This window comes from Melospiza melodia, chromosome 8, assembly GCF_035770615.1.
Source record: "Melospiza melodia melodia isolate bMelMel2 chromosome 8, bMelMel2.pri, whole genome shotgun sequence".
In the NCBI taxonomy this organism is placed as follows: domain Eukaryota; kingdom Metazoa; phylum Chordata; class Aves; order Passeriformes; family Passerellidae; genus Melospiza; species Melospiza melodia.
In genome coordinates, this window is record NC_086201.1 from 8,412,118 (window position 1) to 8,438,168 (window position 26,051).

The following is a 26,051-nucleotide window of genomic DNA, read 5'->3' on the forward strand; positions in this document are numbered from 1 at the left end:
GAAACCCGGGGCGCGTTCCCCCTCGGCGGCTGAGAGCGGGACCGGGAGCGGGGCCGGGAGCGGAGCAGGGATGGGGGCCGGGAATGGGGCGGGAATCGAGGGCGGAAACAGGAGCGGCGACCGGGGCAGGGATGGGGGCCGGGAATGGGGCGGGAATCGAGGCCGGAAGCAGGAGCGGCGACCGGGGCAGGGATGGGGGCCGGGCCCCGTGCGGCGCTGCCTCCGCCGGGCCCCCAGAGGGCGCTGCCCGGTGCCCGTGAGGCCCCGCGGGCGGCGGTTCCGGCGGCTCCGGTCGCGGCCTCCCCACGTGTGCCGGAGCGCTCGGTTCCCGCTGCCGCTGCCGCGATGTCGGTGCCGGCTACTGCCAGCAACCTGCCCATGCGGCTGCTCCGCAGGAAGATCCACAAGCGCAACCTGAAGCTGCGGCAGCGCAACCTGAAGCTGCTGGCGGCGCAGGGGGCAGGTACGGGCGGGCGGCGCCGCGGAGCCTCTCCCGGGCTGAGCGCCGGCGGAGCCGTGACTAACTGTGTTCTGTCCCCTCTCTCTCCGCCTTCTGTCTCTGTCTCCGGCGTGCAGTGCCCTCGCCGAGCGAGGCGGCTTCTCAGGCACCCCCGGAGGAGGAGGAGGTGGAGGAGGCGGCGGTGCCCGAGGAGGATGCAGCGGCCGAGGAGGGCGCGGAGCCTGCGGACGGAGCCGGACCCCCCAGCGGGGAAAAGAAGAAAAAGAAGAAGAAAAAGAGAAAAGCGGTGGCCAATGGAGGCGATGGTGCGTGTTCTTAGCAAAGACAGCGTGTCTCGCAGGGCTCAGTTAGTCTGGGATACCCCACAAGCGCCTCCTTACGGTTCCCGCCGCGTCGGGGAAAGTTTAGAAATGCCATGTGCCGGTCAGATGTGCGCTTTAAAGACCCTGAGGTCTAAAGATTTGCCCGTTTCATTCCAGCTGCTATATTTGAATCCTTAATTCATATTAATTGCCACTTTATTTGTGTGCTTTGTAACGTTGACTGGATGTTTTATTTGTTTATTATTCAGATACACGCTCTGTGTTTCAGGGCACTGGTAGATGGGTGCTCTCTGTACTTGGGTGTGCAGCCAATACAGATTTTTAGCAATATGTCCAGCCTTTGGCAACGTTTATGTATAATGAAACTGAAGTATACTGGAAAACTACCAAAAAAACCTGAAAAGCACCACACAAATATTGCTAGGTTAGCATATATTTTTATATGCATAGATTTATAGATAAATATCTAGACATGTATGAGGAATAGAAGCTTTCAAAATGTATTTGGTTTTTGGGACATGCGTCATGGTTATGGCAATGAAGAGGTGCTTTCATCTCTAAAGATTCAGGTACCTAAAATGCAACTTCTCACATAAGCTGAGCACAAATTGTGTGGGAAATTTGGTGTCTGCATTGCCAGTGGGAAAGAATTTTGTAATCTGTTTAATGACAGTTTATCTTGCTTTCACAAAAGATGTCATATGATACACGTCAAGCTACATTGTTTCACTGTGCAAAGTGGGCTGTGTGGAAGGAACTTGGGGAATTTTTGCTCTGTGCCTCAGAAAATTCCACAGCAACCTTGTCTCTCCTCTAGCCCCCTTCCATTCCATGGAAAATTGTGATCTTTGTACATGGCTTACTGACTAAAGGAAATTCAGTCTGTGGACCAGCTTTACATGGTAACCTTTGTATTTTTAACTGACTTGTTTTTTGTAAAAATAACTCCAGATATAGAAACCAAAAAAGCAAAAACTGAAGAAGATGAATCTGCAGAGGCAGAAGATGGAGATAAGCAGGACTCTGGAGAGAAGGAAGAGGAGGAGGAGGAGGAGGATGAAGTGCCCAGTTTGCCACTAGGTGTAACAGGTATGTTGTATTCTCTTTTTCATGCACAGGCAAAATCCCACAGTTTAACCCTTTCCTTCCAGAGCAAGTTGCAGTTTTCAAGTGAGCTTTGTGAGTCAGGTGTTTGGATACCTGATGTGACACTGGCAGCTGTACAGCTCTCACCCACCTGCTGTTCTTGGAAATTTGCATTATATACACACCTGTTGGTCCTACAATTATTAGTAAAAGTGTTTTTTAAACCTGTATACACATATGCTTATCTGTAAAGGAAGGAGTTCATGAAGAGCAAGCTGGAGGTGTGGAACTAGTAAATCTGACAGCAGCAGTGCATTCATCTTTATTTTTATTAACTCCATGTAGTTTTCTTATGAACTCATTAATACAGACTATTTTGTATTTGTAACTTGTATTTTTGTATTTGTAACTTGTAGTATTGTAATTTGTAATATTTGTAACTTGTAGTTTTCTTATGAACTCATTAATACAGTGTTTTGCCAGTGTCTTTGGATTTTGTGGTAGAATGCAATAAAAAGAAGTCCTTTGGTCAGTTTGAACTGGTTAATGTCATATGGCAGATGAAATAAAAGAAGTTGAAATATTTTTCATTTTGCCCCTCACTTCAGGTGCTTTTGAAGACAATTCCTTTGCTTCCCTGGCTGGCTGTGTCAGTGAGAATACATTGAAAGGCATAAACGACATGGGGTTTACACACATGACTGAAATTCAACATAAAAGTATTAAGCCCCTTCTGGAAGGCAGGTAAGAAATAGGGCTTTTTAGTCACACTGATGACCCCAGATGTTTTGTAAATTTTTCTGGCAAGCTACAGACATGAATCATAAAATCAAATCATGGTATCATTAAGGTTGGAAAAGACCTCCATGGTCATTGAGGGCCTTTCACTGGCTGATTGCTGTGACCTGCCTCTGCCAGCAAGCTCCTACTACCAGCTCCACTGGTCTTCTTTAAGCCATGTTAGTTTTTTACATTGTCAGCATGGATCAGAGTGAAATTGCTCTTCTCTTGGTATGGTCAACTAAACACTTCTTTTTCTATTGCTGCTTACAGGGATATTTTAGCAGCTGCAAAAACAGGCAGTGGGAAAACACTTGCATTTCTCATTCCTGCAGTAGAGCTCATCTACAAGCTGAAATTCATGCCTAGGAATGGTAAGGCTCTTTGTTTCATAGCTGAATTTTACTGCAAAGCAGCCATTTAGGGGGTTGGATGAGTTGTGAGTGACTCTCTGGTTGATGTGTTTTTTAGGAACAGGTGTTATTATTCTTTCTCCTACCCGAGAGCTGGCTATGCAGACCTATGGAGTTCTTAAGGAACTTATGAATCATCATGTTCACACCTATGGTCTGATAATGGGGGGCAGTAACAGATCAGCAGAAGCACAGAAGCTTGGAAATGGAATCAACATCATTGTAGCCACACCAGGAAGACTGCTGGATCATATGCAGGTAGATACAATACTGATGTCTAATCTGGTTGTTAAAACAGAATGAAAGTCCTTTCCCTGTCTGACTGTGAGTTTGTTAATCTTCTAGAACACTCCAGGTTTCATGTACAAGAACTTGCAGTGTTTGGTAATTGATGAGGCAGATCGAATCTTGGAGGTTGGATTTGAAGAAGAAATGAAACAGATCATAAAACTTTTACCAAGTAAGAAAAAAAAAATCTCTCTTTCCTGGAAATCACTTGACTAACATTATGTCTTCTTTCTGACTCTATTATTATAGGAGAAGTTATTAATTTTTATGGTTCTGTAAATGAACTTCATAGTGGTTTTCTTACTCTATCCTTTTTTTCTGCTAGCCAGTATATATTACTTATTCAACATCATTTATCTGAAGAACAGAGTTTTCAAATGCTCCTCAGAGATATATTTCTGTTCATATAAAATCCTTTTAGTTTAATGTTTCCATTTTCTCATTCATCTTCTTCTGCCTGTTTATTTCCTGCAATTCATTATTTCCTAATAAGGTTTAAATTCAAGGAAAAAGGGCTTCTGACTTGCAGTTCAGTCTTTTTTGATACCTCCAAGACCAGTATCTGGAAGAAGTTTTAAGTATTTACCTTAAATTTTTCTTTTCCTAATTTTTCATTTCCTAATTTTTCATTCAACTATTCCTTGTAATTGATGTATTAAACACAATTTGAATCGTTTTTTCAAACAAAAATATTGTAGTATTCATGGAAATTAATTTAGAATTAGAAGTTTGATCTCTGGGGGTTTTTTGTGTCTGAATTAGATTGCAAATGATTATTAACATTTTTACAGAGAAAGAATACTGTGTTTTGATAGCACAATTTTGGGGGTTTTGGGGGTGGGGACAGATGAAATAAGCATGGTACACCCCATAATACAACCACACCTCTTTCTTTGTCAGTAGCAGTATGTTTGAATTAGAATTTAGTTGGAAGATTTGCCCAGGGAAGTTTGTGGTTAGATTTTATGGAATCACTGTTTGAAATCTTCTTTACAAAGCAAGGCTGTCTTTGAAATGTTTTCCAGAGCGCAGACAGACGATGCTTTTCTCTGCCACACAAACCAGAAAGGTGGAAGATCTGGCCAAGATCTCTCTGAAGAAAGAGCCCCTGTATGTTGGGGTTGATGATAACAAGGAGACAGCAACTGTAGATGGTCTGGAGCAGGTGAGACAAACATGGGAGGCTTGAGATCTCTGAACACACCCAACCCCTGTGGTTTTTTTACTTGGGATGCTTCAGATGTATAATTATTTGGTGAGGTTTTTTTCACAAAGTAGCCCTTCCCTGATGTAATTGTGTTCCTAAAACACAAGTTTGCTCCTTACTACTTTTATTTAACAATGTTTACAATTTTTGCAGGGTTATGTGGTCTGTCCATCTGAAAAAAGATTCCTTTTGCTCTTCACGTTCCTCAAGAAGAACCGGAAGAAGAAACTGATGGTGTTTTTTTCTTCATGTATGTCAGTGAAGTACCACTATGAATTACTCAACTACATTGATCTGCCTGTTTTGGCCATTCATGTAAGTGTCTTATACATTGATTTATTTTGAAGTATTCTGATAACATCTGTAAGCTGTTACTGGCTTTACATTTGCTGGTTTATTTCAGTCCAGTTTCTAATAAACAGCCTGCTCATAAAACTGATGATAGTGTTGATTAGTCTGTAGAGGAAGGAGATAAAGCAAAGATTATATAATAACACTTCAGTAATCAGACTTGCTATTTTTTGAATCAGTGCTGAACATGGATACTAATTTATGCTCTCTGTGTAGCAACATTTTTGTTTCCTTCCGAGAAGTTACCTTTCACAAGCACTAAAATTCAGTATGTGGAGTGAATTCCTTGTCAGAGCAATCCAGATTCTGATGCCTGAAGTGTTTGATGCTTTTTCTAAGGCCTGGGTGATGTTTGGATTTAATATGCCAATTCTTACCATTTGGATGAGCATTGTAAATTTTTTGTCAAAACCACAAAATGCACAGTTTAGAACCAAGAATTGACTGAAAGTCTATGAAACAGTTGCAACTATTTCAACTAATTTGTGATTACAAATGTCCTTCTTTATTTTGTTTTAGGGGGAAATGTCTTGCTATTCTTTAATAGAACTGTGACAAGTGTCAGTTTTGTTTGGTTGTTTGCTTTTATAACCTGTAATGTGTCTAACATAGTGCTAGACTTGCAAATGTCCTTTTTCTGAACTTGAAACATGCATGTTGTGCTCATGAGAATAATGTTTATACAATTTTTGATGTTTTGGTAGATACATTGTAACCTCTCAAGGATGCCATTTCTTGTAACCTGTGCAGTTTATTTTTTTCTTTCTTTCTTCACTGCAAATGCTCCTGCTTGATCTGTACAAAACCATGATTTGCAAAGATGCCTCAAATTACTTTTTGAATTAATATTTCATCTCCAATGTGTTTGTTTCCTTTCAGGGCAAGCAGAAACAGACCAAACGTACTACAACGTTTTTCCAGTTCTGTAATGCAGAGTCTGGGATATTGCTGTGCACTGATGTGGCTGCCAGAGGATTGGACATTCCTGAGGTTGACTGGATTGTCCAGTATGACCCTCCAGATGATCCAAAGGTGGGTTAGGGCAATAGGCAAGTGGCACAGTAAGAAATCAAATTCTGACTACAAACTCAGTCAGAGAAGAGCTGAACCTGCTGCTTGACAGAGGGCAGGATTCAGCCATGGCCATATCCAGCTGCTGGTTTCTTTCACTGCCCTACACCAGCTCCTAGGAAATGCTGCTCCTAGCCAAGACCTTGGTTGCATTCTGAAGAATTGCATTTTAAAATATTTGTGCTGTGAAATTAAAATCTAGTCAGCTGAACAGCCAAACAATAGGAGGATGAGTTTACATATGCATCCTTGAGCTTTTCCAGTTGAAATTTGCTTGTTGTTTAAAGACAATATTCTTACTTGAATAAAAGTCTACTGTAAACAAAGGAAATTCAAAAATCTCTAAAATCAAGGATTAATTTTAAGTTACTGTGGACTAAGATTTTTTTTCTTCAGTAAAAGACAAAATGCTTTAGTCAGGGGCTCTGCCTCATCCTGGTGTTGCTTTGCACCTTCAGCATTTATTTTCCCATATCCATGTGTCAGTGCCAAGAAAAAGTTACCAAATAGTGAATGCTGCATTACATTATATTGAGGTAAACTCTGGTGGGTTTTTTGTTGATGATTAGGACTGCCTGACCTTGTTGTCTGTCACTGTTTCCCAAAGGAATATATCCATCGTGTTGGTAGGACTGCCAGAGGGATAAACGGGAGAGGACACGCTCTGCTCATCTTACGGCCAGAAGAACTGGGCTTCCTTCGCTACCTGAAACAGGCCAGGGTAAACTTCTGACAATTTTTAAAGGCAAAACTTGCTGAACTTGCTGGTTTTGGTTTGGTTTGGTTTTGCTTTGCTTTGCTTTGCTTTACTTTGATTTTTCAACAATCAGTTTCATTGTGTTTAATTCCAAAAGAAGAACAGTCTTCTTTTAAAGGTAATCATTTTACCAGAACTGCACAGAGCTGCTTCATTGCTCTCCTTATGGACTTGTTTTGTGACTTTAATTAAAGTGATTTAACTTCTAAAGCAAAAGTGGTAAAGAATGGTGTCATACTGAGTGTCTCTATTACTCTGGCTTAAAGGAAGTGATAATACTGTCATATTGATGTAAAGGTACTTTCCAGATACAGCTGTGGTGTTAAAAAAAAATCTGTTATCTAGCAGATTGTTTTCTATTTGTCCTTGGTCTTAAAACACATTCACTGTATTTACACAGTGTAAATAATGTTGATACTTCATTTCTTCTGTTTTTAAGGTACCACTAAGTGAATTTGAATTTTCTTGGTCAAAAATCTCAGACATCCAGTCTCAGGTACGACATGTTTTTATACTTCAGCTACTTTGAATATCTTTGTTATAATTTGCATGGAGAATGTTGCAGTCTATAATGACTACAAATCAAAAATATGTGTGCTTCTTTAGGAATGTTAGTATATAAGCCTATGTGTATTTTTAATTATCTGGTGTTAATAAAGCCCAACATTAGCTAAAATTATTTTGTGCTCTGAGCTACAAAAATAGCCAAGGAACACAGAGTTGAGGGGAATAGCATAGATAATTCTGAAGAAGTGAGTTTCTATTGTTGATTACTTCTGTGAATCATTCTTTTGATAAGAGTCCTGTAAAATTTCTTTGCAGTAACTTGAATTTAAAATAGCAAGTACAGGAGGCAGTGAAGACAGTCCTTACAGAGAGAGGTTCCTAATTAAGCATAATCAGGAAGAAGTGGTGCCTAATGTAACTTATTTTTAGAATGCTGAATTAATGTACATTAAACATCAAATGAAACACTGGGATCTAGTGAGTATTGGGAACTTGGCCCACAGCAAATAAAATGATAATTTACCCTGGTGTATCTGCATTTTTGGTTTAGAATTAATACTGCTATTTCACAATACATTGGCACCATGATAGATCAGACTGTGCATGGAATTGCATGGAATGACACAGTTGAGATGTCAGGCTGGCAGTTCTCATACACAGGGTTTTGTGGTGTGGCTGCAGGTGTATTGTCCTTGATTCACTTGTTTGGGACAACCCAGTTTAATATTTCTGTAAATTTTCCTATTGCTGAGGCTTTGTTTGTACTCTGCTTCAGGATTTTTTTGTCCCTCTATTTGTTTATAAAAGCATTTTTACTCCTGAATATGCACTTTGATATCACAGGGCAGTTTTGCTGAAGTGAGGAGTGAATGTCATTGGCACTAATACTGTAAAAATATCTGAATATAATGTATAATGTTTAATATAATGTATAGACTTTTAACAGCTACAATTGTTTATGTCTCTTATGTTTTTATTTTCCCCTCACCAGCTGGAAAAACTGATAGAGAAGAACTACTTCCTTCACAAGTCAGCCCAGGAGGCTTACAAAGCTTACATCAGAGCTTATGACTCCCATTCTCTGAAGCAGATCTACGATGTCAATAACTTGGATCTTCCCAAAGTCTGCCTTTCCTTTGGTTTTAAAGTTCCTCCATTTGTTGACCTCAGTATCCTTTTACTGCAGTGTTTCAAAGCTGAGTTTCTGGGTTATAAATGTTCAGTGCAACTTGCTGAATTCCTGTGGTACCTCAAGTTCTGCTGTTTTGTTGTTGGGGTTGGAGTTTTTCTGCTAATAACCATAAAAATGCATCATGCTCCAACAGCACTTTTTATAAAGAAAATATAAATATAAACTGCAAAAATGCCTACAAACATCTCTTTTAGCACATGTTCATGCTGTACAGGCTTTAATTGGTAGGACTGGAATGCATCCATGTTCCAAAGTATTGTTCTCCTCCATCCAAAATTATTTTTATTGTAATGTATTGTAATGTTTCTTAGTCATGGAATATTGGCATAGAGGGGCAAGAGCAGGAACTAGAAGACTGTACCTAAATTACTGTCAAAGCTGACTGGATGGATTTTGAAGCAGTAGTACATTGGACAGCTTAACTGGACAGCTGGAGGAGTATTTAGAACCACAGGCACAAAGTTCTGGCTTTCTCTATAATTAGGTAGCTCTACTTTTTCTCTGTCTTTTCTCACATCAATAACTCTTAGTAAACCCAAAATGCAATATTTCAAATTACTCCTTTCTAAATTCTTTAACCAATGAAATTTCAGATGTGAACAGCAACCATGGCAGAAGACTACAGAAGAGAGGTGGAGGTGGGGGATTTGGCTACCAGAAATCAAAGAGTGTCCACAAAGCAAAAATCTTCAAACACATCAGCAAGAAATCTGACAATCGACAGTTTTCTCGTTAATTCTGGTAGCCTACCTTGATCAAAACCATCTGGCAGTTACTTCTAATTTAAACAGCTCCTTTCCCAGTTTTAGGTCTCTTTAAGGATTTTTTTCTTTTTTTGGAACATCTTTTATTTTTCACTTCAGGAGGACTCTTCAGAACTGAGGATAAAGGAGAATATGGCCAGGGAATTTTGGCCAGGGAATTTTGCCATACTGGTTGTAAGGAAGAAGATGATTTAAATTACCTGAAGTCAATACTGCAGAGATTTTTATTAAAGAAAGAGAGAATACCTTTAGGTTTTATAGAAGAATTTGCTTTACATTTACCCTTCTTTGTATGCATACCTCTGAAAATTGTTAAGAGTGGACAACATAAGGACATTGTGAGATAAAAAGGTTTTGCTCACATGAATCATTGCAAGGGATTTTAATGCTACAGGACTCTGCTTTGGCCATCAAATATGCTGAAGAATATGGATTACTGAACCATGGATGAATAATTAAGGCTGTATGAGCTTGTGAATAATTTCAGACATGGTATCTGTATAACAACTACAGTGTCCAAAATAAAACAAATATCATACATCAGTTCTGGTACATGATTAATACTGGTTTAATGTGTTATAATGGTAACACTATACTGAAATACTTTGTTTTCCTTCATGTTTTCATCTGAATTTATTAATCTGGGGATGTCTAGTGTACTCTGCAAAGAATTAAGGAAAGCAGATTACATAAATTAAAGCACTCAACCCAGGTATTTTTAAAGATGCTTCATAAACTTGATGAGGTGAGAAGTTCTGCAGTTGTGTCTTGTAAATTACAAAAGTGAATTGCTTTCAAGTCTTAGTATTTCAGATCAGCAATGAGCAAAGTCATAGACACTGCCACAGGACTGGGGGGTGGAGGGACTCAAGTAAAAAAGTGAAATGGCTTATAAATATACTAGAAGATTATTTTGAAGGAGGAATATAAAAAATGAAATGGAAGAGAGTGGAATACACACTGCAGAGAGGAAAAAATGTGGAGGCTTCAGTACAAGAAGAATACATAAGTTGGGTAAAAAAGTAATTGTATTTCACATATTATTTCCATCTCTGCCATTTTAGCAGTGGTAACTGCTCTTACAAGGCCACAGTGGTGGTGAGAAGTGTTTAAAAAGTGTTCATGTGTCAAGGAAGGACTAAAATGTCACAAATCCATAAATGTGGGCCATCTGTGATTACAGTAAAACAGCTTTTAATTTACATTTAAAATGTAACCCAGGAGCAGTTACAAATACAAAGCATAAGTAGTTATTGCAATATAAATTGGACTGTTATTTCTTAGGTCTTCAGAGGTAGCATGTCAGATTTAAAACTGATACATGCATTGAGGTATTTTTTAAAAAATCAGTGGATTTTCTTTTCATCCTTGGGGAAAGCAGATGGGGAGAAATATTTGGATCATTCTGTTTCTAGTGCTTCCACCATTCAGAACTGAGCATTGTCTGGTTTTCTCTCTTATGAAATGGCTGACTTTTGACCCTAATGGGCTTTTAAGATTTTTAATGTCAAAATAATTTTGTTACTAGAATTTGAATGTCTTCTAAACTTGCAATGAAATAGCAAAATCTCTGAAGTGTAAGCAGTGCTAATTACGATGCCTGTCTCATTGAGTTTGAATCTTTGATTCTGGGTTTCCTTAAAAATTTATAAATAATAGATGTCCAACTAATTTCCATGTCATTAATTTAATTTTATTTTCATTATTTGCACATCCTAGGAGTTCTCTCTGAGACCTACATCATGATACAGTTTAAGGCTTCTGTTTATACCTGCCAGCTGTGCAGTTACTGTGTGGGAATTGCCTTTCATGAAATCAAAAGAAACGCTGAGGGACTCATTAGATGAACTGCAAAATTAATTACTGGGAAAGAGATGTAAGCAGAGCTGCAGTAAGCCAGTGTGAAGATCAGAGTGTGGTTATGTGGGTGTGAGCAGTGGCTGCAGTAGTGGAGTATTGGTTTGGAGCAGGAAAAACTTGGGATATGGAGTCAGTGACCACCTCTGACCACGTGCTCATGGCCAGAACTGGTTGGGCCTAAAAGTGCATCAAAATTCTGCCACTTCTAAAGAGTCTGATACATGGAAAGCTGATAAAGAGCTTGCACAACTCCTCCCTGTGATACTTGGGTTGTATTTCCCTAATTTTCTAATACCAAGAAATCTTTGAAACAAGCTTCTGTAGGAGATGGAAGGGCTGGATGTTATTGCTCTAGAGTAATAGTAGCTTACACTGAAGGAAAAAAAAGTTTTTAACACTGTTACTGAACACAGAGGTGTAATGCTCCACCCTGCCTGTAGTAGCTACAAAGTCAGCTCTACTTTCCTGATAACAGAAATTCATGAGCTGAGACTAAGTGGGAATCAAAAGCTTCCTGTCCAGTGCAGGTGCAATTACCTTTTGGTTTGTTTATGAAATCATAAATGACAAACAGTTTCTGATGAAATATCTGTGTATTGGGCAGCATCTGTTCCACCATGGTATTGCAAGAAGTGCAAAAGATTGTCAAACTGGCATTCTAAAGTTTCCTTTGCAGCTTCCCCTGTTATCAGTCTTGTGAGCAGTTAATAGACCTCAGCCCTGAGGCTCTCAAGGCTTGGCTCACAGCAGTGACCAATGGCTCAGGGACTGAGAAATTGCTTTCTTCCTCTGAGAACCTTGACAAAGAAATTGGGCTCTTTAAACCACTCTAGGGGGTGATCAAAACTCTCCTGCTTGAACTGGAAGATGTTTCTGACAGTTCCTGGAACAGGCCCATAAAGGAGCACTCTGCCACCGAGTTACTGCTCATAATGGTGAAAAATCTTGTCATGATCTGAGTTTCCTGTGCCATAAAGCTGCAGAGTGACAGACAAGCACAATGCTGGTCAGAAAGGGTTGCCATCAAATTTGTCAGGGTGAATGTCACAGGTAGAAGGCACCTTTATTGACACTGCAGAGCAAGAGTAGTTGAGAATTGAGTAAGATACCTACTGAGGTCTGCTGTAAATAAGAAGTGTGTTTATATTTTGGCAGTAATCAGCCTTTCTGAGTGATGTATGGCTTGACAATTTAAGTAAGCTACCAAAGCTCTGATGATTTGCTTTCAAGCCAGGGAAAGCAATTCACAGGAAGGGTGAAAAGGGCTGTGTGATTTTGAAAAATAATATTCTAGTGGAAGCCCCACTGTGAAGGAAGACATGGTGCTGACAGGATACTGCACAGGTCTGTGATGTTTGGTTTTAGTTCTACCACTGCCCTGCTTGGGAGATCATTGTCCAGTCACTTCAAGGGCCCAAAACTTAGAAGGGATTTTACAGAGCCCTGAAAACAGCCAGAAAACATTCAGTTATTAGTCCTTGAAAGGTGGGTTGGTTGTTGGGTTTGGGTTTTTAAATTTTTTTCAAATTTAAAGTAATGCTGAAAGAAGCCTGTAATCAAGGGGCTAAGCATACAGAATAAAGTCTCTCACTGCTCCTGCCTTTTGCTCTATTGGCTTGCTTTTCTCAGGATTTTAGAATTCATGCAATGCTTACTGAGACTTTTGTTTGTCTGATGCTTTCAGATTTATAGAAGATGTTAAGCCCTGACAATGAGGATCCAGCCTCTTCAGCTGGAATGCTCTTAGCTGCTAAAAAATCTGCTGGCTTGCATCAAAGTCATAAATAGCATGATGTTGCTTCTGTCAAATCTCTTTATTGCACAGCCATGTGGGGAGAGATTGCTTTTGGCTTTTCCTCTTAGCCACCACGATAAACTTTTGATGTGGAGTTGTGAGGAGAGGTGGAGGAAAGATGCCATTAGGAGAAGGGAAGACAAATGGAAAATCAGGGTCCTGTCTGGAAACACATTCACTTTGCTATATGGGTGTCATCCAGCTTAAGAACTGCATCCACTTTTCAAAAAAAACCCCAAAACCTTAGCATACTCCTCAATAGCAGTCCATCTTCCCAGACTGTGCAACACTGAAAACATAACCATCTACTATTTTTTCCCAGTTGGTCAGAATTTAAAGAAAAAAGGGAAAAAAGGAAAATTGTAGGCTCTGCAAAATCTTGTATAACAGTTACAAAACTTGCAAATTCTCCTCTCTATTGTGGCTGTCAGTTAAAGGTGTTGAGACACCCAGGGCTTTGTGGGCTCCTCTATGAGTGGCTGCAATCATCTCTGAATATTTTCATTATTAAATAAAATCAATACTGCCTGGCATCTATGTGACATCTAGATTCTCCATCACATTTTCAATCGTGAAAGTATGGAACCAGCTGTAAAGAAGGTTTGTTTTTTGTCTTGAGCTGAAATTTTCTGTATATTTCTCAAATCAATTGCAGAATTTATATAACTGACTTTTCTTTAAAATGCTTTAGAAAGGGGGCTGATTTTCTACTAAAGAGGATGGAATAAAACTGCATCTGCTAGAACCTTTTTTAGCACTTCTGAATCTAAAACAAAAAATTGAAAATATGTAAAGAGTCAAGTTCAGCGCAGTCCCTTTATAATGGTCTAAAAATAATCTGCCTGTAATGGATAAAAACAAACTCCTGGAAAATGTACTATTAAATTTTATATATTTGCCATAAATATACAGCATCACTTCACAAAATGGGCTGGAATTCTGTTATCTCTGGATGAATCATCACCCTCCAGAGCTGTTACTAAGCTGCGTGCTGTCCTTGGAAGTGCTTGGAAATGGTGCTGGGACAGTGCTGGCCTGGGCAGCTGCTCCCTGGGGAGCACAGACACCTCCTCACACAGCTCAGCACAGGAGAGCTTGGACACGAATTACCAGGATGCAGGGAGGGTTAAGCCAAGTAAGAACTTTCAGACTGACACAAAGAAATATTATGACAAGACTGGCTCCAAAAAGATTCAGTTAAAGATTGAGTCCTGAAGTGATGTTTTGTGAAGTGATGAGGACTAGGAAATGTATTTTGCAATTCCTCCCCTCTGTCACCAGCCCTTTTCTCATCAATTCTTGGGTCAACAGGGAAAAGTGAGAACAGATGCAAAGGAAGATGTGAAGTATTTAGACTTACAAGAGATTGCTATTTTCCATCCTTTTGTGTTTTGCATCCCTCAGACTTCTCAAAAGCATCACAAAGCACCAAACATCCAGATGGAAAGATGACATTCCCATCTATTCACTGTTGATTCTATTGTCCATCTCCAAGCCCTTGGTCACATATTTGATTGTTTATTTTAAGAGCAATGAAATGGTGGGTGGGAGCACTGAGGGAACATGGCAGGAAAGGGCTGTGAAGAGAAGAGGGTGTCCTGTAGTCTCATGGGGTCCATGGGGAGAAGGGGATGTCCTGTCACCACCTGGGGATGTGGGGACACAGACTATTGCTGTCTACTTGGTCCTGGTGAGGCCACATCTGAGCACTGTGTCCAAATCAGGGCTCCTCTGTACAAGAAAGGCAAGGAGCGACTGGAGAGGGTCCAGCAGAGGCCACAAAGGTCATGGGGGGTCTGGAGAATCTCTTTTAAGAGGAGAGACTGTGAGAGCTGGGCCTGGTTAGTCTGGAGAAGACAGGACAGAGAGGGGATCTCATTAATGCACATTAGGATCTCAAGGGCAGGTGCAAAGAGCATGGTGCCAGACTCTTTTCAGTGGTGCCCAGCGACACCACTGAAAAACGAAAACACAAGAAGTTGAACCTCAACATGAGGAAGAGCTTCTTTACACTGAGGGCGGCAACGCACTAAAAGCTGCCCAGGGATAGCGTGGAGTCTCCCTCTCCGGAGACATTCCCAACCTACCTGGACGCGTTCCTGCCCGAGGTGGCCCTGCCTGGGTAAGGCGGTGGGACGGGGTGATCCCCAGAGGTCCCTTCCACCCCAGCAGCTCGGATACCCCGGGAGCAGCGAGCATCTCGCACCTCACGGCCGCGGGCAGCAGCCGGGGAGGCGCCGCCTCCCGCCCCACACGGCCCGGCCGCGCCGCCGCCCCTGAGGCGGCCGCTGGGGCGGGGCGGCAGCGGTGGTGCCGCCCGCACGCCCGCCCGCGCTGCCCATGCCGGAGCCTCGCCGTGCTTCCCTCCCTTCTTCAGCCTGCCTCTCTTCTCCAGCCGCCCGGGATGGGCGTGCGGAGCGGCGGGCGCGGGCGGGAGCCGCGGGCAGCGCTGGGGCGGCGGCACATGTGGGGCGGCCGCTGAGCGGAGCCGCGTCCCGGTGTGGGGCTCCCCCTCGCCGGCAGCGGGGCTGGGGGCGGTGCCGGCGGCTTGGGAAGGGGCAGCGGTGAGGGGTCGAGCCCTGATCCCGGGCATGGCGGAGTCCCTGAGCCCCTGCTCCCCACGGGGACAGTGCCAGCCCAGCATGGGCGCCAATACCTCGTCTGCCAACGTGGACGCCAACGCCTCCTCCTCGGTGGTGGGCGGCAGCGCGTGGAGGGGCCGGGAGCCCTTCTCCGTCTTCACCGTCCTCATCCTCACCCTGCTGGTGCTCCTGACCGTGGCCACCTTCCTCTGGAACCTGCTGGTGCTGGCGACCATCCTGCGAGTGAAGGCCTTCCACCGGGTGCCCCACAACCTGGTGGCCTCCACGGCGGTGTCGGACGTGCTGGTGGCGGCCCTGGTGATGCCGCTGAGCCTGGTGAAGGAGCTGTCGGCCGGGCGGCGGTGGCGGCTGGGCCGGGAGCTGTGCCTCGTGTGGGTGTGCTTCGACATGCTGTGCTGCACGGCCAGCATCTGGAACGTGACGGCCATCGCCCTGGACCGCTACTGGTCCGTCACCCGGCAGCTGCAGTACACGCTGCTCGCCCGCCGCCGCATCTCCAACGTGATGATCGCTCTCACCTGGCTGCTGTCCGCCGCCATCTCCCTCGCCCCGCTGCTGGGCTGGGGCGAGACCTACAGCCCCGAGCAGGAGCGCTGCCAGCTCAGCCAGGAGCCGTCCTACACCATCGTCTCCACGGGCGGCGCCTTCTACCTGCCCCTCTGCGTGGTGCTCTTCGTCTACTGGAAGATCTACAAGGCGTCCAAGTTGCACATGGGGGCCCGCAGGAGGAACGCCGTGCTGCCCCTGCCCGAGGCTGCCCAGGTAAGGCCGGGCAAGGGGAGGGAGCCCTCGCTGCTCCCTCGGGCTCTGCGCTCCTGCTTCTCCTCAGCTCCGGGCCTCACCCCGGTCAGGGTTTTTTTCCATTCCCAATGGCGGGTTCGGCACAGCGAGAAGGCTGCGAGGTGCCCTGGGGCTCCCTGTGTGTTTGAGTTTGTCACGGACTGGACGCGAGCATCAATTACCCAGTCCAAAAGTGCAGCTCCTGGAGAAGAGCTTTGTTCTTATTTTTTCCTTGTGGGTTATAAGAGTAAGGGACAGGTGCACTCACTGCTAGTCGGGAGAGATGTTTGAAAATTGTCTCTTTGTTCTGAATTTGCCATTCCTTGCGTTTGGTTTTTTTTCCTCTTTATGTGGTGGGGGAAACCAAAGTTCTAGCAAAACCAAAAAAGCATTGGTTTGTCTAAAAAAAGATACACAGATCCCCAGGTCTTGTACCAAGATAAATGCACATTTATCTACCAGCACAGACTTTGTGTGTCTGAATGCATTCTGGTAAGCAAATTAAGCACTATTCACAATATAAACTTATATATTGATGTGCTTGGGCTATTTTTCCTTGAATGCTGCTCACTGCATAGTGTTGAAACAATCAGCAATCGTTTCTGGTTTAAAATTACTTGCTTCATAACCATGTTCTTATCCCAAAGATTGCCTATAACCCTGCAGTGCCCTAGCAGTTTGGGAGGTCTCATTTTGGGGATACACCTTGCTGACAGGAAAGCTGTGTCCCTTCAGAAGGGTTGGGGTTGGCTCCTTGTGCTCCATAAGTCAGGCTCTGCATGATGCTGCTGTCACCCATTCCATGCCTCCACAGTGCTTGGCTGTGTTCTCTGTAAACTTTCCCTGTTTTCTGTCACCTACTCTTGCTCTTAATCCTGCCAGTCTTTATGTTTTTGTGATTACATGTTGCACTTCCTAAGCCCAGTCCCTTCCCGGTAGCCAAAGATGAGCTGTGTGGATCTTAGAGATACCTACAGAGAACATTTTGTTCCATTGGGGTTAATCCTGCAGAGCCTCATCCCCTGCAAAATCCTATCTTTCATTTGGAGGCAAGGAAGCTCATTATGATGGTCACAAGTAAGAGTCTGGGGGTTGTGTCCCCAGTTAATTGCATAATTGCAGTGGCAATAATTGCATAATGCACTGGTAATTATGTGTGATTAGACTTGCAGATTTGGATCATTATGTCTTGAAGCTGCTTCTAATATATATTGATTTATGAAGGTATCTTCTATGAAAAAGCAAAAATTTTGTTAGAAAAGTAGAGAATGTCTTCTCTTTTGGCATTTTTTTCCCTACAATCTTCATCCCCTAGTTCTCACCAAATTTCTTCCGAATTGTTTTAAGTACAATGCAAGTATTGCTTGGAGTTAATGTATAATCTCTTAAAGCACAAGAGCCAGCTGATTGTTTGTAGTGTGTTTGCATGCTCTGTCTTTTACATGCACACATACCCATACAGTAATAGATGTCTGGAATCTAAAATTCTGGGAAGTGAAATGAGCTGAGGCATTGCTGCTGGAGCCAGTGGAGAGACAACATCACATGACAGTTTCAGCAAGACAGATTCTGGCTGCAGGAGGCCCTGAGCTTGGCTGCCAGGTGAGTGCTTTTTGTGATGCAAGGGCTGGGGGCTGGTTTAGGCTGCACTGGCAAAAGGGCTCTGTCACAGTGAGCTACACACCCATTTTGGGGGAGTTATTGCAATGCCAGTAGATGCTCAAGCCAGTAGGTCTTCTTTCTCATCGGTGTGATTGACATATCAACTGTGATTGACTTCTCCTGACAAGGATTATTGAATCTGCAATTGGTGTGTAGTGGCAACTTCCTCTGTTGTCCCAGCAGCTCCATTTGCTGATTTAAATTAAAAGACTTCTGTGATTCAGATGCAAACTTTACTCCACTCCTGAAGGAAGAGCTCATGGGGCACACGTGTAATGAACCTGTGGATCAAGCAAGCTGGCATTCAGGATGCATTTCTTGTTTTCTTTCTAAATTAAGATGCTGAGATTTACTCACTGAGTGTTATCCTGATCTTTTTTAAGCTTGTGGTAGTAGGATCCATCACTTTCACAGGAAGAGTAGCAGTTCCCCAGTGAATTCTGGAGGGGAATCTTCACACACATCACTACTGTTCTTTGGCAAAACCCTGTTGTTTTTTAACATGCAAACACAAAGATAACATTGCCAAACTTTGCAGGGGTGATCAGGCTGTCAGCATCAGCTTTGTCCTCTCTGATGGGGCAAATTCTGCTCTGCTTCTCATGGTTTGCCCATCAGCTCATTCTGATTTTCCCATTCTTTCTCCCTTGATGTCTCTCCTCCCTCTACTTTCTTCCATCTCCATTCTCAGAGAATGCTCACCTGTCATGCTCACCCTGGCAGCATTTTCCTTCTGTCACTGTGACTCTGGATGTGAATCCCCTCTGCATCTATGTCAGTCCTCACTCCAGGTTACCCTGCACCAGCTGATCTGAGGAATATTAGCAGGGAGTTTTTGGCAGACGATGCCCAAGGCTGGCAGTGCTTCCCAGTCTGGAGGTGAGCACTAACAGCAGTGATCCCTGCTGGGAGAGATGTCTGAGTTGCACTCAGCAATGAGCTGTCAGGTGCTGCTGGAACTGCACAGCAGGGCTGCACTTGGTGGCCTGAGCTACAACCAACTGGTTAATTCTGGTAAGTCTAAGGACAGAAAAAGTCTGAGCTCATAGCACTCAGGTGCCAGTAGGGGAATCTTGGAAAAACCAGTGCACCAAGTGGAGCAGTGAGGGTGATACCTTGATGTTTGTCAGCCAGCAGAGTCAGGCACCAAAGTGCTTTGCAGGTTCCTTGTGTGTATATATATATATATATATATATATCCCTGTATATATATATATATATATATATATATATGCGTGTGTATATATTTAATGGTTTGGGGCTTTTTCATAGAGAAAGGGCATTCCTTTCAAACTGGGAGTTGGCATACATACCTTATGTTCTTACAGAGCTGCAGAATAGAATAGGTACAAAATAACTCTTCTGAGTCACTCTTTGGTTAAAATTTTACTTGTGTTTTTGAAAAATACTTTTCAAAACCTTTGAAAAAGTTCAGGTGAGGGAGATGGATGTGAAACATCTGAGATGCTTCTGGTTTTAGTGACAGCTTGGTTTTTGGTTTCCTTTGAAATAAAATAATTGCCAAATTGGGATCCTAAATTAAGCTGGTGCTTTTATAATTTTTTGTTTGCCGATTATGAAACTCCCTGAAAAGTGAATTCTGCAGGCAACACTGATGTGGGTGACCCTCATTAAAAACCCAGTGACATATCATCAGTGACAGAGAGCTATGCTCTGTCACACCTGGTTGACAGCAGGCAATAATTCTCTCTCTTAACAGTGCAATTGAAATAAATGAGACTGCTTGAAAAGCAGCAGATACTGCTGGATGGTTCCCTTTTAAATCAGTGAAATCACTTGTGGCATCGGGATAGCCCGGCAAATCGAGGATGATGGGATCTGAATGTCTGCATTACTTACATGTAACAATTGCAAAATCAGTCTTAAATTTTCATGTGAAGAGTTAAAAATCAAATTCTGTTGATGATTGGTGAATGTTTTGTTGGGTCTTTTTTATTTTGTCTTTGTTTTTTTTTATTTCTGCCCTCTCAAAGTACTTATATAGTATATGAAAGCATTAGGCATGATCCAAACCTTAGAGTTTTGTGAGAGTCCTTCCCCCTTTGCATAACATCAGGCCCCACAGCTCCAGAGGTGCTGTGTTGTTCTGCACCTTGGCCCATTCAGCTTCTCCAACTCACTTAACCAGTCAGGACAATGTGGGAGAAAAAAAAAAAAACAAACAGATTCTCCTTTTCTGAAGGGATCTCAGACCTTTTATTTCTTATTTGTGCCTCTGCACAAGTAGAAGAGATGGGTCAGGAAACAAAGTTCAGCTGTCCAGAACAGGTGCAAAAATTGTCCAGAAAAGAGTGAGGGAGGAAGCAAAGTGGGGTGTGTAGTGATTTCCTAGGAGAGATACAGTTAGTCCTGCTTACAGCAGAAGAGAATCCTGAGAGAAAGCTGGTGTTCTTCTCCCTGTCAAACCAGCTGTTTGTCATGTTAGTGGAACATCCAAGACAGTGTAGACCTTTCTTTGTTTTGATCATTTGTTGTGCATTTATCTTCTTGTGCTCTCGTTCAAAGAGCAGTAAGTGTGCCAGGGCTGCACTGAGGCAGTAAGGACCTTTGCTGCACCACACTGTGATAGGCAAAGCTCTGCATTTGTGGTGCTAAGGCAGATTTGATTGATGTTTGTCATTACTGTTGTTTTGTTATTGCAGGCCCTGCAGGTGCAGGACAGACGCACACAGAGCATCTGCCACAAAGGATCAATAATAACAATCATTAAAGCTGTAAGGAACATTTTTAAATCAAGGGATTTTGGCAGAAGGTCCTTGGTGGCATGTTTTCTGTGACATTCTAGGAACACAGGAAATGGGAACATACAGCTCTAGGAACATGTATCCATTTAGGAATAGTAATTTGCTGGGGACAGACAAACAAGAGGCATTGAACTGTAATTGCTGATCAGTGTACAGAAGAATAAATTCTGGAACTACAACCAAACTCCTTTGTGACTGTAGAAGGATTTCTACTTGAGCTCATTTCCTTCATTTACTTTTTATTAGTCTCACAGAACAGCGGTTATCTCTGCAGTTCTCACAGCCCATTGTCCTGGAAATAGCTGATTTCACGAGTTCTGAACCAAATTCTGGCCTCAGAGGAGCAGTCCTTTCATGCCAGCTATTTCCCCAGAGCTCCTGGAGCAGTGCCCAGGCAGATGGAAGGAAATCTGTGCCCGAGGCAGAGTGTGCTGCTAGACACTGAGAGCAGTGTGCAGCACTGCAGAGATGGCTCCAGCATTACCCAAGGCATCTCCATGGACTGCTCTGGTTTACACTCTGTGACCACCTCTTCTGCTGTCACAGCCTGCCTGCTAGTGCTCATCAGTGCACCCAAAATGGGGGCACAGGTTCTGTACTTGTCCTTTGTTCTGTGTGCTATGGGGATAAAGGGCACCTGTTGGGATTTACATTGGAAACTGGAGTCATGAGAAGCCTCTGGGGCTGGCACTGGCAACTGCAGATTTGATACAGTTAGAGCTGCATTTAGTTCTAGCCAGTAATTTACAAAACATACCATGATCTAATAATTTACAAAATGTACCATGATCTAGTTTCACTTGCTGTTTTGTTTTCAGAGGCATGACCTAACAACCAGGGAAGTTTATAAAAACTCCTCTTACTTCAGTAGGGGCTTGACCAGGCTGAAAATACAGGCTTCATTGTGGAAAACACCTGAGGACTGAGGTATCTTCTAGCAGAGGAAACGAAATAACCTTTTCTTACAATATGCAATTAAGTGATAAAGGGGTCACTGCTAGGAAATTCTGCAGTCAGAAGTCGTGAGAAGAATCTCTGATTTGATTTTGTGATTTGATGATGGCACAGCAAGCTCCATCTTCTGAGCAAGAGTTGAAGGTACCAAACTGTGCCTGAGAAGTCCTTTGTATGGCTGTCCCAAGGGGCACTGAGGTAACTGCTCCTCAGGGCTGAGACATCATCTTTCAGGGTTGCTGTCACAGATTTGTCCTCGTGTCATACATCCGTCCCTTTTTGCAGAGTATGATTAAGGATGTGCAGAGCAAGTCCTTCTGCAGACAAATGGTGTGATCCTTGCTACATGAGGGGTGTCCCATTTTAATTGTCAGAACAGATGTGATTTTCATTTCCCTCCATTATTTGCCTGTGCCCATAATCTACTGCCCTAATGTTCTGCAGCCCTGGCTCGTGTCTGAGGGTGCAGACAGGGACATCCATCCTGAAGAGTGATTGTTCAGCCACTGCAGTGCTTCACTGTCTGAATTGCTGTGTTCATACTCACTACAGGCTCTCCTTCTATTGCAGAGGTAGCTCATGCATGTGCAATATGTAGCTAATTTAACAATGGCCCATATCTGGAGTGCCTGTGAATTACCACTCAGGCAAATTTTACAGCCTAACGCTGTTGCTTTTATTGCACTCTCTTCATAACTGTAGTGCCTAGAAGAACTTTAATATCACAGACACTTCCGTCTTCAGATTAAAATCTCTAAGGAGTGTCTTCATCTGGTCAGACTCAAAGCACACAAATAAATTCTGCCCAGAAGCTGTTTGCCCTCAGTGAGAGGAGGCAAGAAGCACAGAATTTCAGCCTGAAGTAGCTGAAATTTTTTCCTCTCTTGTATAACCTCTACTGAAGCCAGAGTTTGAACTGAAGGTCTATTGAAATGGTATTTTTCTGGCAATGGTGTACTTTTTGAGAAAGTACAGAATCACAGAATGGTTGGACTTGGGAGGGAGCTCTGGAGATGATCTGGTGCAAGCTCTGTTGAAGCAGTTCACTAGAGCAGGTCTGAAGGCCATGTGGCAGCACGAGTCTGGTGCAGGGATAGGCAGCAGACACAGGCCTTTGTTTGCCTGCCTTAACAACCTCATTTCCCCTAGGTTTGAAGGCATCCAAGACAATAAATTGAAAAAGAGTCCCACAACACACATGGTACCAGGTATTCTTTATTTAGCTCTGTTTGTCAGCTACACTTGGCAGCTTTTCCATTGTAATGAGTTTGGCACTCTGGGGCATTTTCTTTCTTTTTGCGTGTAAGGAATGAAGTCCAGGCCTTTTGTGGTGGGTGCACAGATGTTGTGTTGTCATTTAAAAGAAATACTTCACTCAAACAAACAGTCTTGGTAAGAAACTGTGTTTGCTTTTGTTTGAGGTGAAGGAAACTTCGCTGGAACCACAGATGGTGTTTACAGCTCGTCGTGCAGCTATCACTTTCCAGACAGATGGAGAAACATGGAGAGAACAGAAAGAGAAAAAAGCAGCTCTCATGGTTGGCATCTTAATTGGAGTTTTTGTACTGTGCTGGATCCCTTTCTTCATCACAGAATTAATAAGTCCCCTCTGTTCCTGTAACATCCCGCCCATCTGGAAAAGCATCTTTCTTTGGCTTGGCTACTCAAATTCTTTCTTTAATCCTCTCATTTATACAGCATTTAACAAAAATTACAACAATGCCTTCAAGAACCTTTTTGTAAAGCAAAGATAAAAGGAGACGCAGAGGAGATTATTGCATAATAGAGAGATTTCTTGAGGGAAACACGCCTGTGATATGAACAGTTGCCATGCACAAGAGCTATTGAGGGGATTTAGGAGCAATGAAAAAGAAGATGGAAGATGTCTGGATATAAACCTACTGAGAGTTTACAGTCTCCCCTTAGAAATACAGATGTGCTACGCCAGTGTTTGGCAAGGAGGGTGGAAGCAGGGAACGCCTCCCGTCTGCTCTTCAATCGGCACAGGCTGAGCGAGGTGTGTGCGGTGCCGGGGCTGTCACACCCAGCACAGCTGTCACACCCCGCACGGCTGTCACACCCAGCACGGCTGTCACACCCCACACGGCTGTCACACCCAGCGCTGCTGTCACACCCGGCACGGCTGTCACACCCGGCACGGCTGTCACACCCCACACGGCTGTCACACCCGGCACGGCTGTCACACCCATCGCTGCTGTCACACCCCGCACGGCTGTCACACCCAGCACGGCTGTCACACCCCGCACGGCTGTCACACCCAGCACGGCTGTCACACCCAGCAGGGCTGTCACACCCGGCACGGCTGTCACACCCCGCACGGCTGTCACACCCCGCACGGCTGTCACACCCAGCACGGCTGTCACACCCGGCACGGCTGTCACACCCGGCACAGCTGTCACACCCAGCACGGCTGTCACACCCCGCACGGCTGTCACACCCATCGCTGCTGTCACACCCCGCACGGCTGTCACACCCAGCACGGCTGTCACACCCCGCACGGCTGTCACACCCCACACGGCTGTCACACCCAGCACGGCTGTCACACCCGGCACGGCTGTCACACCCAGCACGGCTGTCACACCCGGCACGGCTGTCACACCCAGCACGGCTGTCACACCCACCGCTGCTGTCACACCCGGCACAGCTGTCACACCCGGCACAGCTGTCACACCCCACACAGCTGTCACACCCAGCACGGCTGTCACACCCAGCACAGCTGGCATACCCAACACGGCTGTCACACCCAGCACGGCTGTCACACCCGGCACGGCTGTCACACCCAGCACAGCTGTCACACCCGGCACGGCTGTCACACCCAGCATGGCTGTCACACCCGGCACGGCTGTCACACCCAGCGCTGCTGTCACACCCCGCACGGCTGTCACACCCAGCGCTGCTGTCACACCCACCGCTGCTGTCACACCCAGCACAGCTGTCACACCCAGCGCTGCTGTCACACCCAGCAGGGCTGTCACACCCAGCACAGCTGTCACACCCAGCGCTGCTGTCACACCCGGCACGGCTGTCACACCCAGCACGGCTGTCACACCCAGCACGGCTGTCACACCCAGCACAGCTGGCATACCCAACACGGCTGATCCCGCCCAGCACGGCTGTCACACCCAGCCAGCCCCGGGGCCCTGCCGGAGCTCTCCTCATTAGCAAAGGCACCCGTGGGAGCTGCTAATTGAGCAGTACTGACATGTTGGTGATATGAACAGAATGCTGGATTCGGGTTTGAGATTTATTTGGGAGGGAATAAACATGCTGCGGTCAATCAGTCCTTGAGTTGATGTGAAATTAAAGAGGATGACCAGCTCAGAAACACAGCCTGGCAGGCCTGAGGGGCTGTGTGCTCTGCAAGCAGCAGGGCTTGATGGGCAGACAGGGGTCAGCTGTGTCCCCTGGGCTTAAGTGAAACTTAAGAGGCAAGCCTAGAATTATTCAGAGCCCCTGAGAATGTGTTCTCACAGGAGGATCTAGTGAGGATTTTTCACTTGTGCTGTCCTCTCTCACTCTGCCAGGCTCAGACTCTCCCTGTTTTATGGAACCCAGGTGAGCTCAAGGTAGACACCAACACCTCCAAGTGAATGGGGGCCGGGTGCATGGTTATTTCATGCTGCCATAAAACCGAGCAGGCATCTGTGTTACAAACACCACACAGGGTGCTCAGTCACACCAGGTGTGCTGCAGCAATGTGTGGGTGAGAGCCTGGGGCCCTGGCACCATCCATGTGCTCAGCACCCAACCTGGGTGAAGGCCACAATTTGTCAGCTGGCATCAACTTCCTCCTACTGTAACAAAGGCTTGATGCCATCAGGTGTAAGTGACTCCCCAAAACCCAGAGACTCAAACCTAAGCCTTAAAACATTTTCCCAAGATATGACAAACATCCCTGACCCAACAATATATACAAAAATAATCTATTTCCTTGCATACTGCCAAGTCCATCTTGCTCCATATTTGTCTCTCTGGTGGGTTTTACTTCCTCCCCTGCTCTGAGTGGGAGAGCTGACACATCTCTGAGTATTTCTAGCATGGCACAGAGTCCCAGGAAGCTGAAGGGAGCTTGGCTGCATGTCAGGAGCACAGGCAGTGCTGTACCTCACACCTGCAGTGCTGTGACAGTCCAGTGTGACCTGCTGTGCCCACAGCCACCTGTGTGTCTTGCATTCCTGCAGAGGATGCTTCTCTCCATTTCAGTGGGAATTCAGGAGTTTTAATTACCTAGAATTTCAAAGAGTTGTTAGACAGTGACTCAGACTTAAATGCTGATTTAAATAACTTTCCCTTGTGACTCTCAGCTTGCCTGCATATGGAGTAGCTACCATTCAAACCAGTGTTTGGAGGCTTAATTAAACCAGAAGGAAGGCACATATGTAAGAGACTGAATGTTACTAAAACCTGCAGCC

The 26,051-nt window shown here is 44.3% G+C and overlaps 2 protein-coding genes across 3 annotated transcripts; both read left to right on the forward strand.

The window, feature by feature from the left end:
• Window positions 1-288: 288 nt before the first annotated feature.
• On the forward strand, window positions 289-9,742 carry DDX18 (DEAD-box helicase 18). 2 transcript variants are annotated; one of them, XM_063161643.1, is made up of 15 exons: window positions 289-463; window positions 577-765; window positions 1,735-1,872; window positions 2,478-2,613; window positions 2,923-3,023; window positions 3,121-3,320; window positions 3,408-3,522; window positions 4,376-4,515; window positions 4,711-4,872; window positions 5,788-5,940; window positions 6,587-6,700; window positions 7,176-7,232; window positions 8,235-8,412; window positions 9,029-9,176; window positions 9,299-9,742. In XM_063161643.1, the coding sequence occupies exons 1-14, from the start codon at window positions 346-348 to the stop codon at window positions 9,169-9,171; spliced, it is 1,944 nt and encodes a 647-aa protein (XP_063017713.1). In that variant the 5' UTR covers window positions 289-345; the 3' UTR covers window positions 9,172-9,176; window positions 9,299-9,742. The 2 variants fall into 2 exon arrangements, with proteins under 2 accessions (XP_063017713.1, XP_063017711.1); XM_063161641.1 differs by having other exon boundaries at window positions 9,029-9,742.
• A 5,565-nt stretch (window positions 9,743-15,307) lies between these two features.
• Window positions 15,308-24,136, forward strand: LOC134421141 (5-hydroxytryptamine receptor 5B-like). The gene is made up of 2 exons (XM_063161644.1): window positions 15,308-16,219; window positions 23,040-24,136. Exons 1-2 carry the CDS (start codon window positions 15,446-15,448, stop codon window positions 23,370-23,372), a joined length of 1,107 nt encoding a protein of 368 aa, XP_063017714.1. The 5' UTR covers window positions 15,308-15,445; the 3' UTR covers window positions 23,373-24,136.
• Window positions 24,137-26,051: the final 1,915 nt, after the last annotated feature.

Excerpts from the sequence above, each read along its gene's own strand:
- DDX18 (XM_063161641.1), top strand. The coding sequence starts at position 346 with ATGTCGGTGCCGGCTACTGCCAGCAACCTGCCCATGCGGCTGCTCCGC. Across the intron at positions 766-1,734 it reads GGTGGCCAATGGAGGCGATG|ATATAGAAACCAAAAAAGCA; the intron begins GTGCGTGTTCTT and ends AAATAACTCCAG. Across the intron at positions 3,523-4,375 it reads GATCATAAAACTTTTACCAA|AGCGCAGACAGACGATGCTT; the intron begins GTAAGAAAAAAA and ends AATGTTTTCCAG.
- LOC134421141 (XM_063161644.1), top strand. The coding sequence starts at position 15,446 with ATGGCGGAGTCCCTGAGCCCCTGCTCCCCACGGGGACAGTGCCAGCCC. Across the intron at positions 16,220-23,039 it reads CCCTGCCCGAGGCTGCCCAG|GTGAAGGAAACTTCGCTGGA; the intron begins GTAAGGCCGGGC and ends CTTTTGTTTGAG.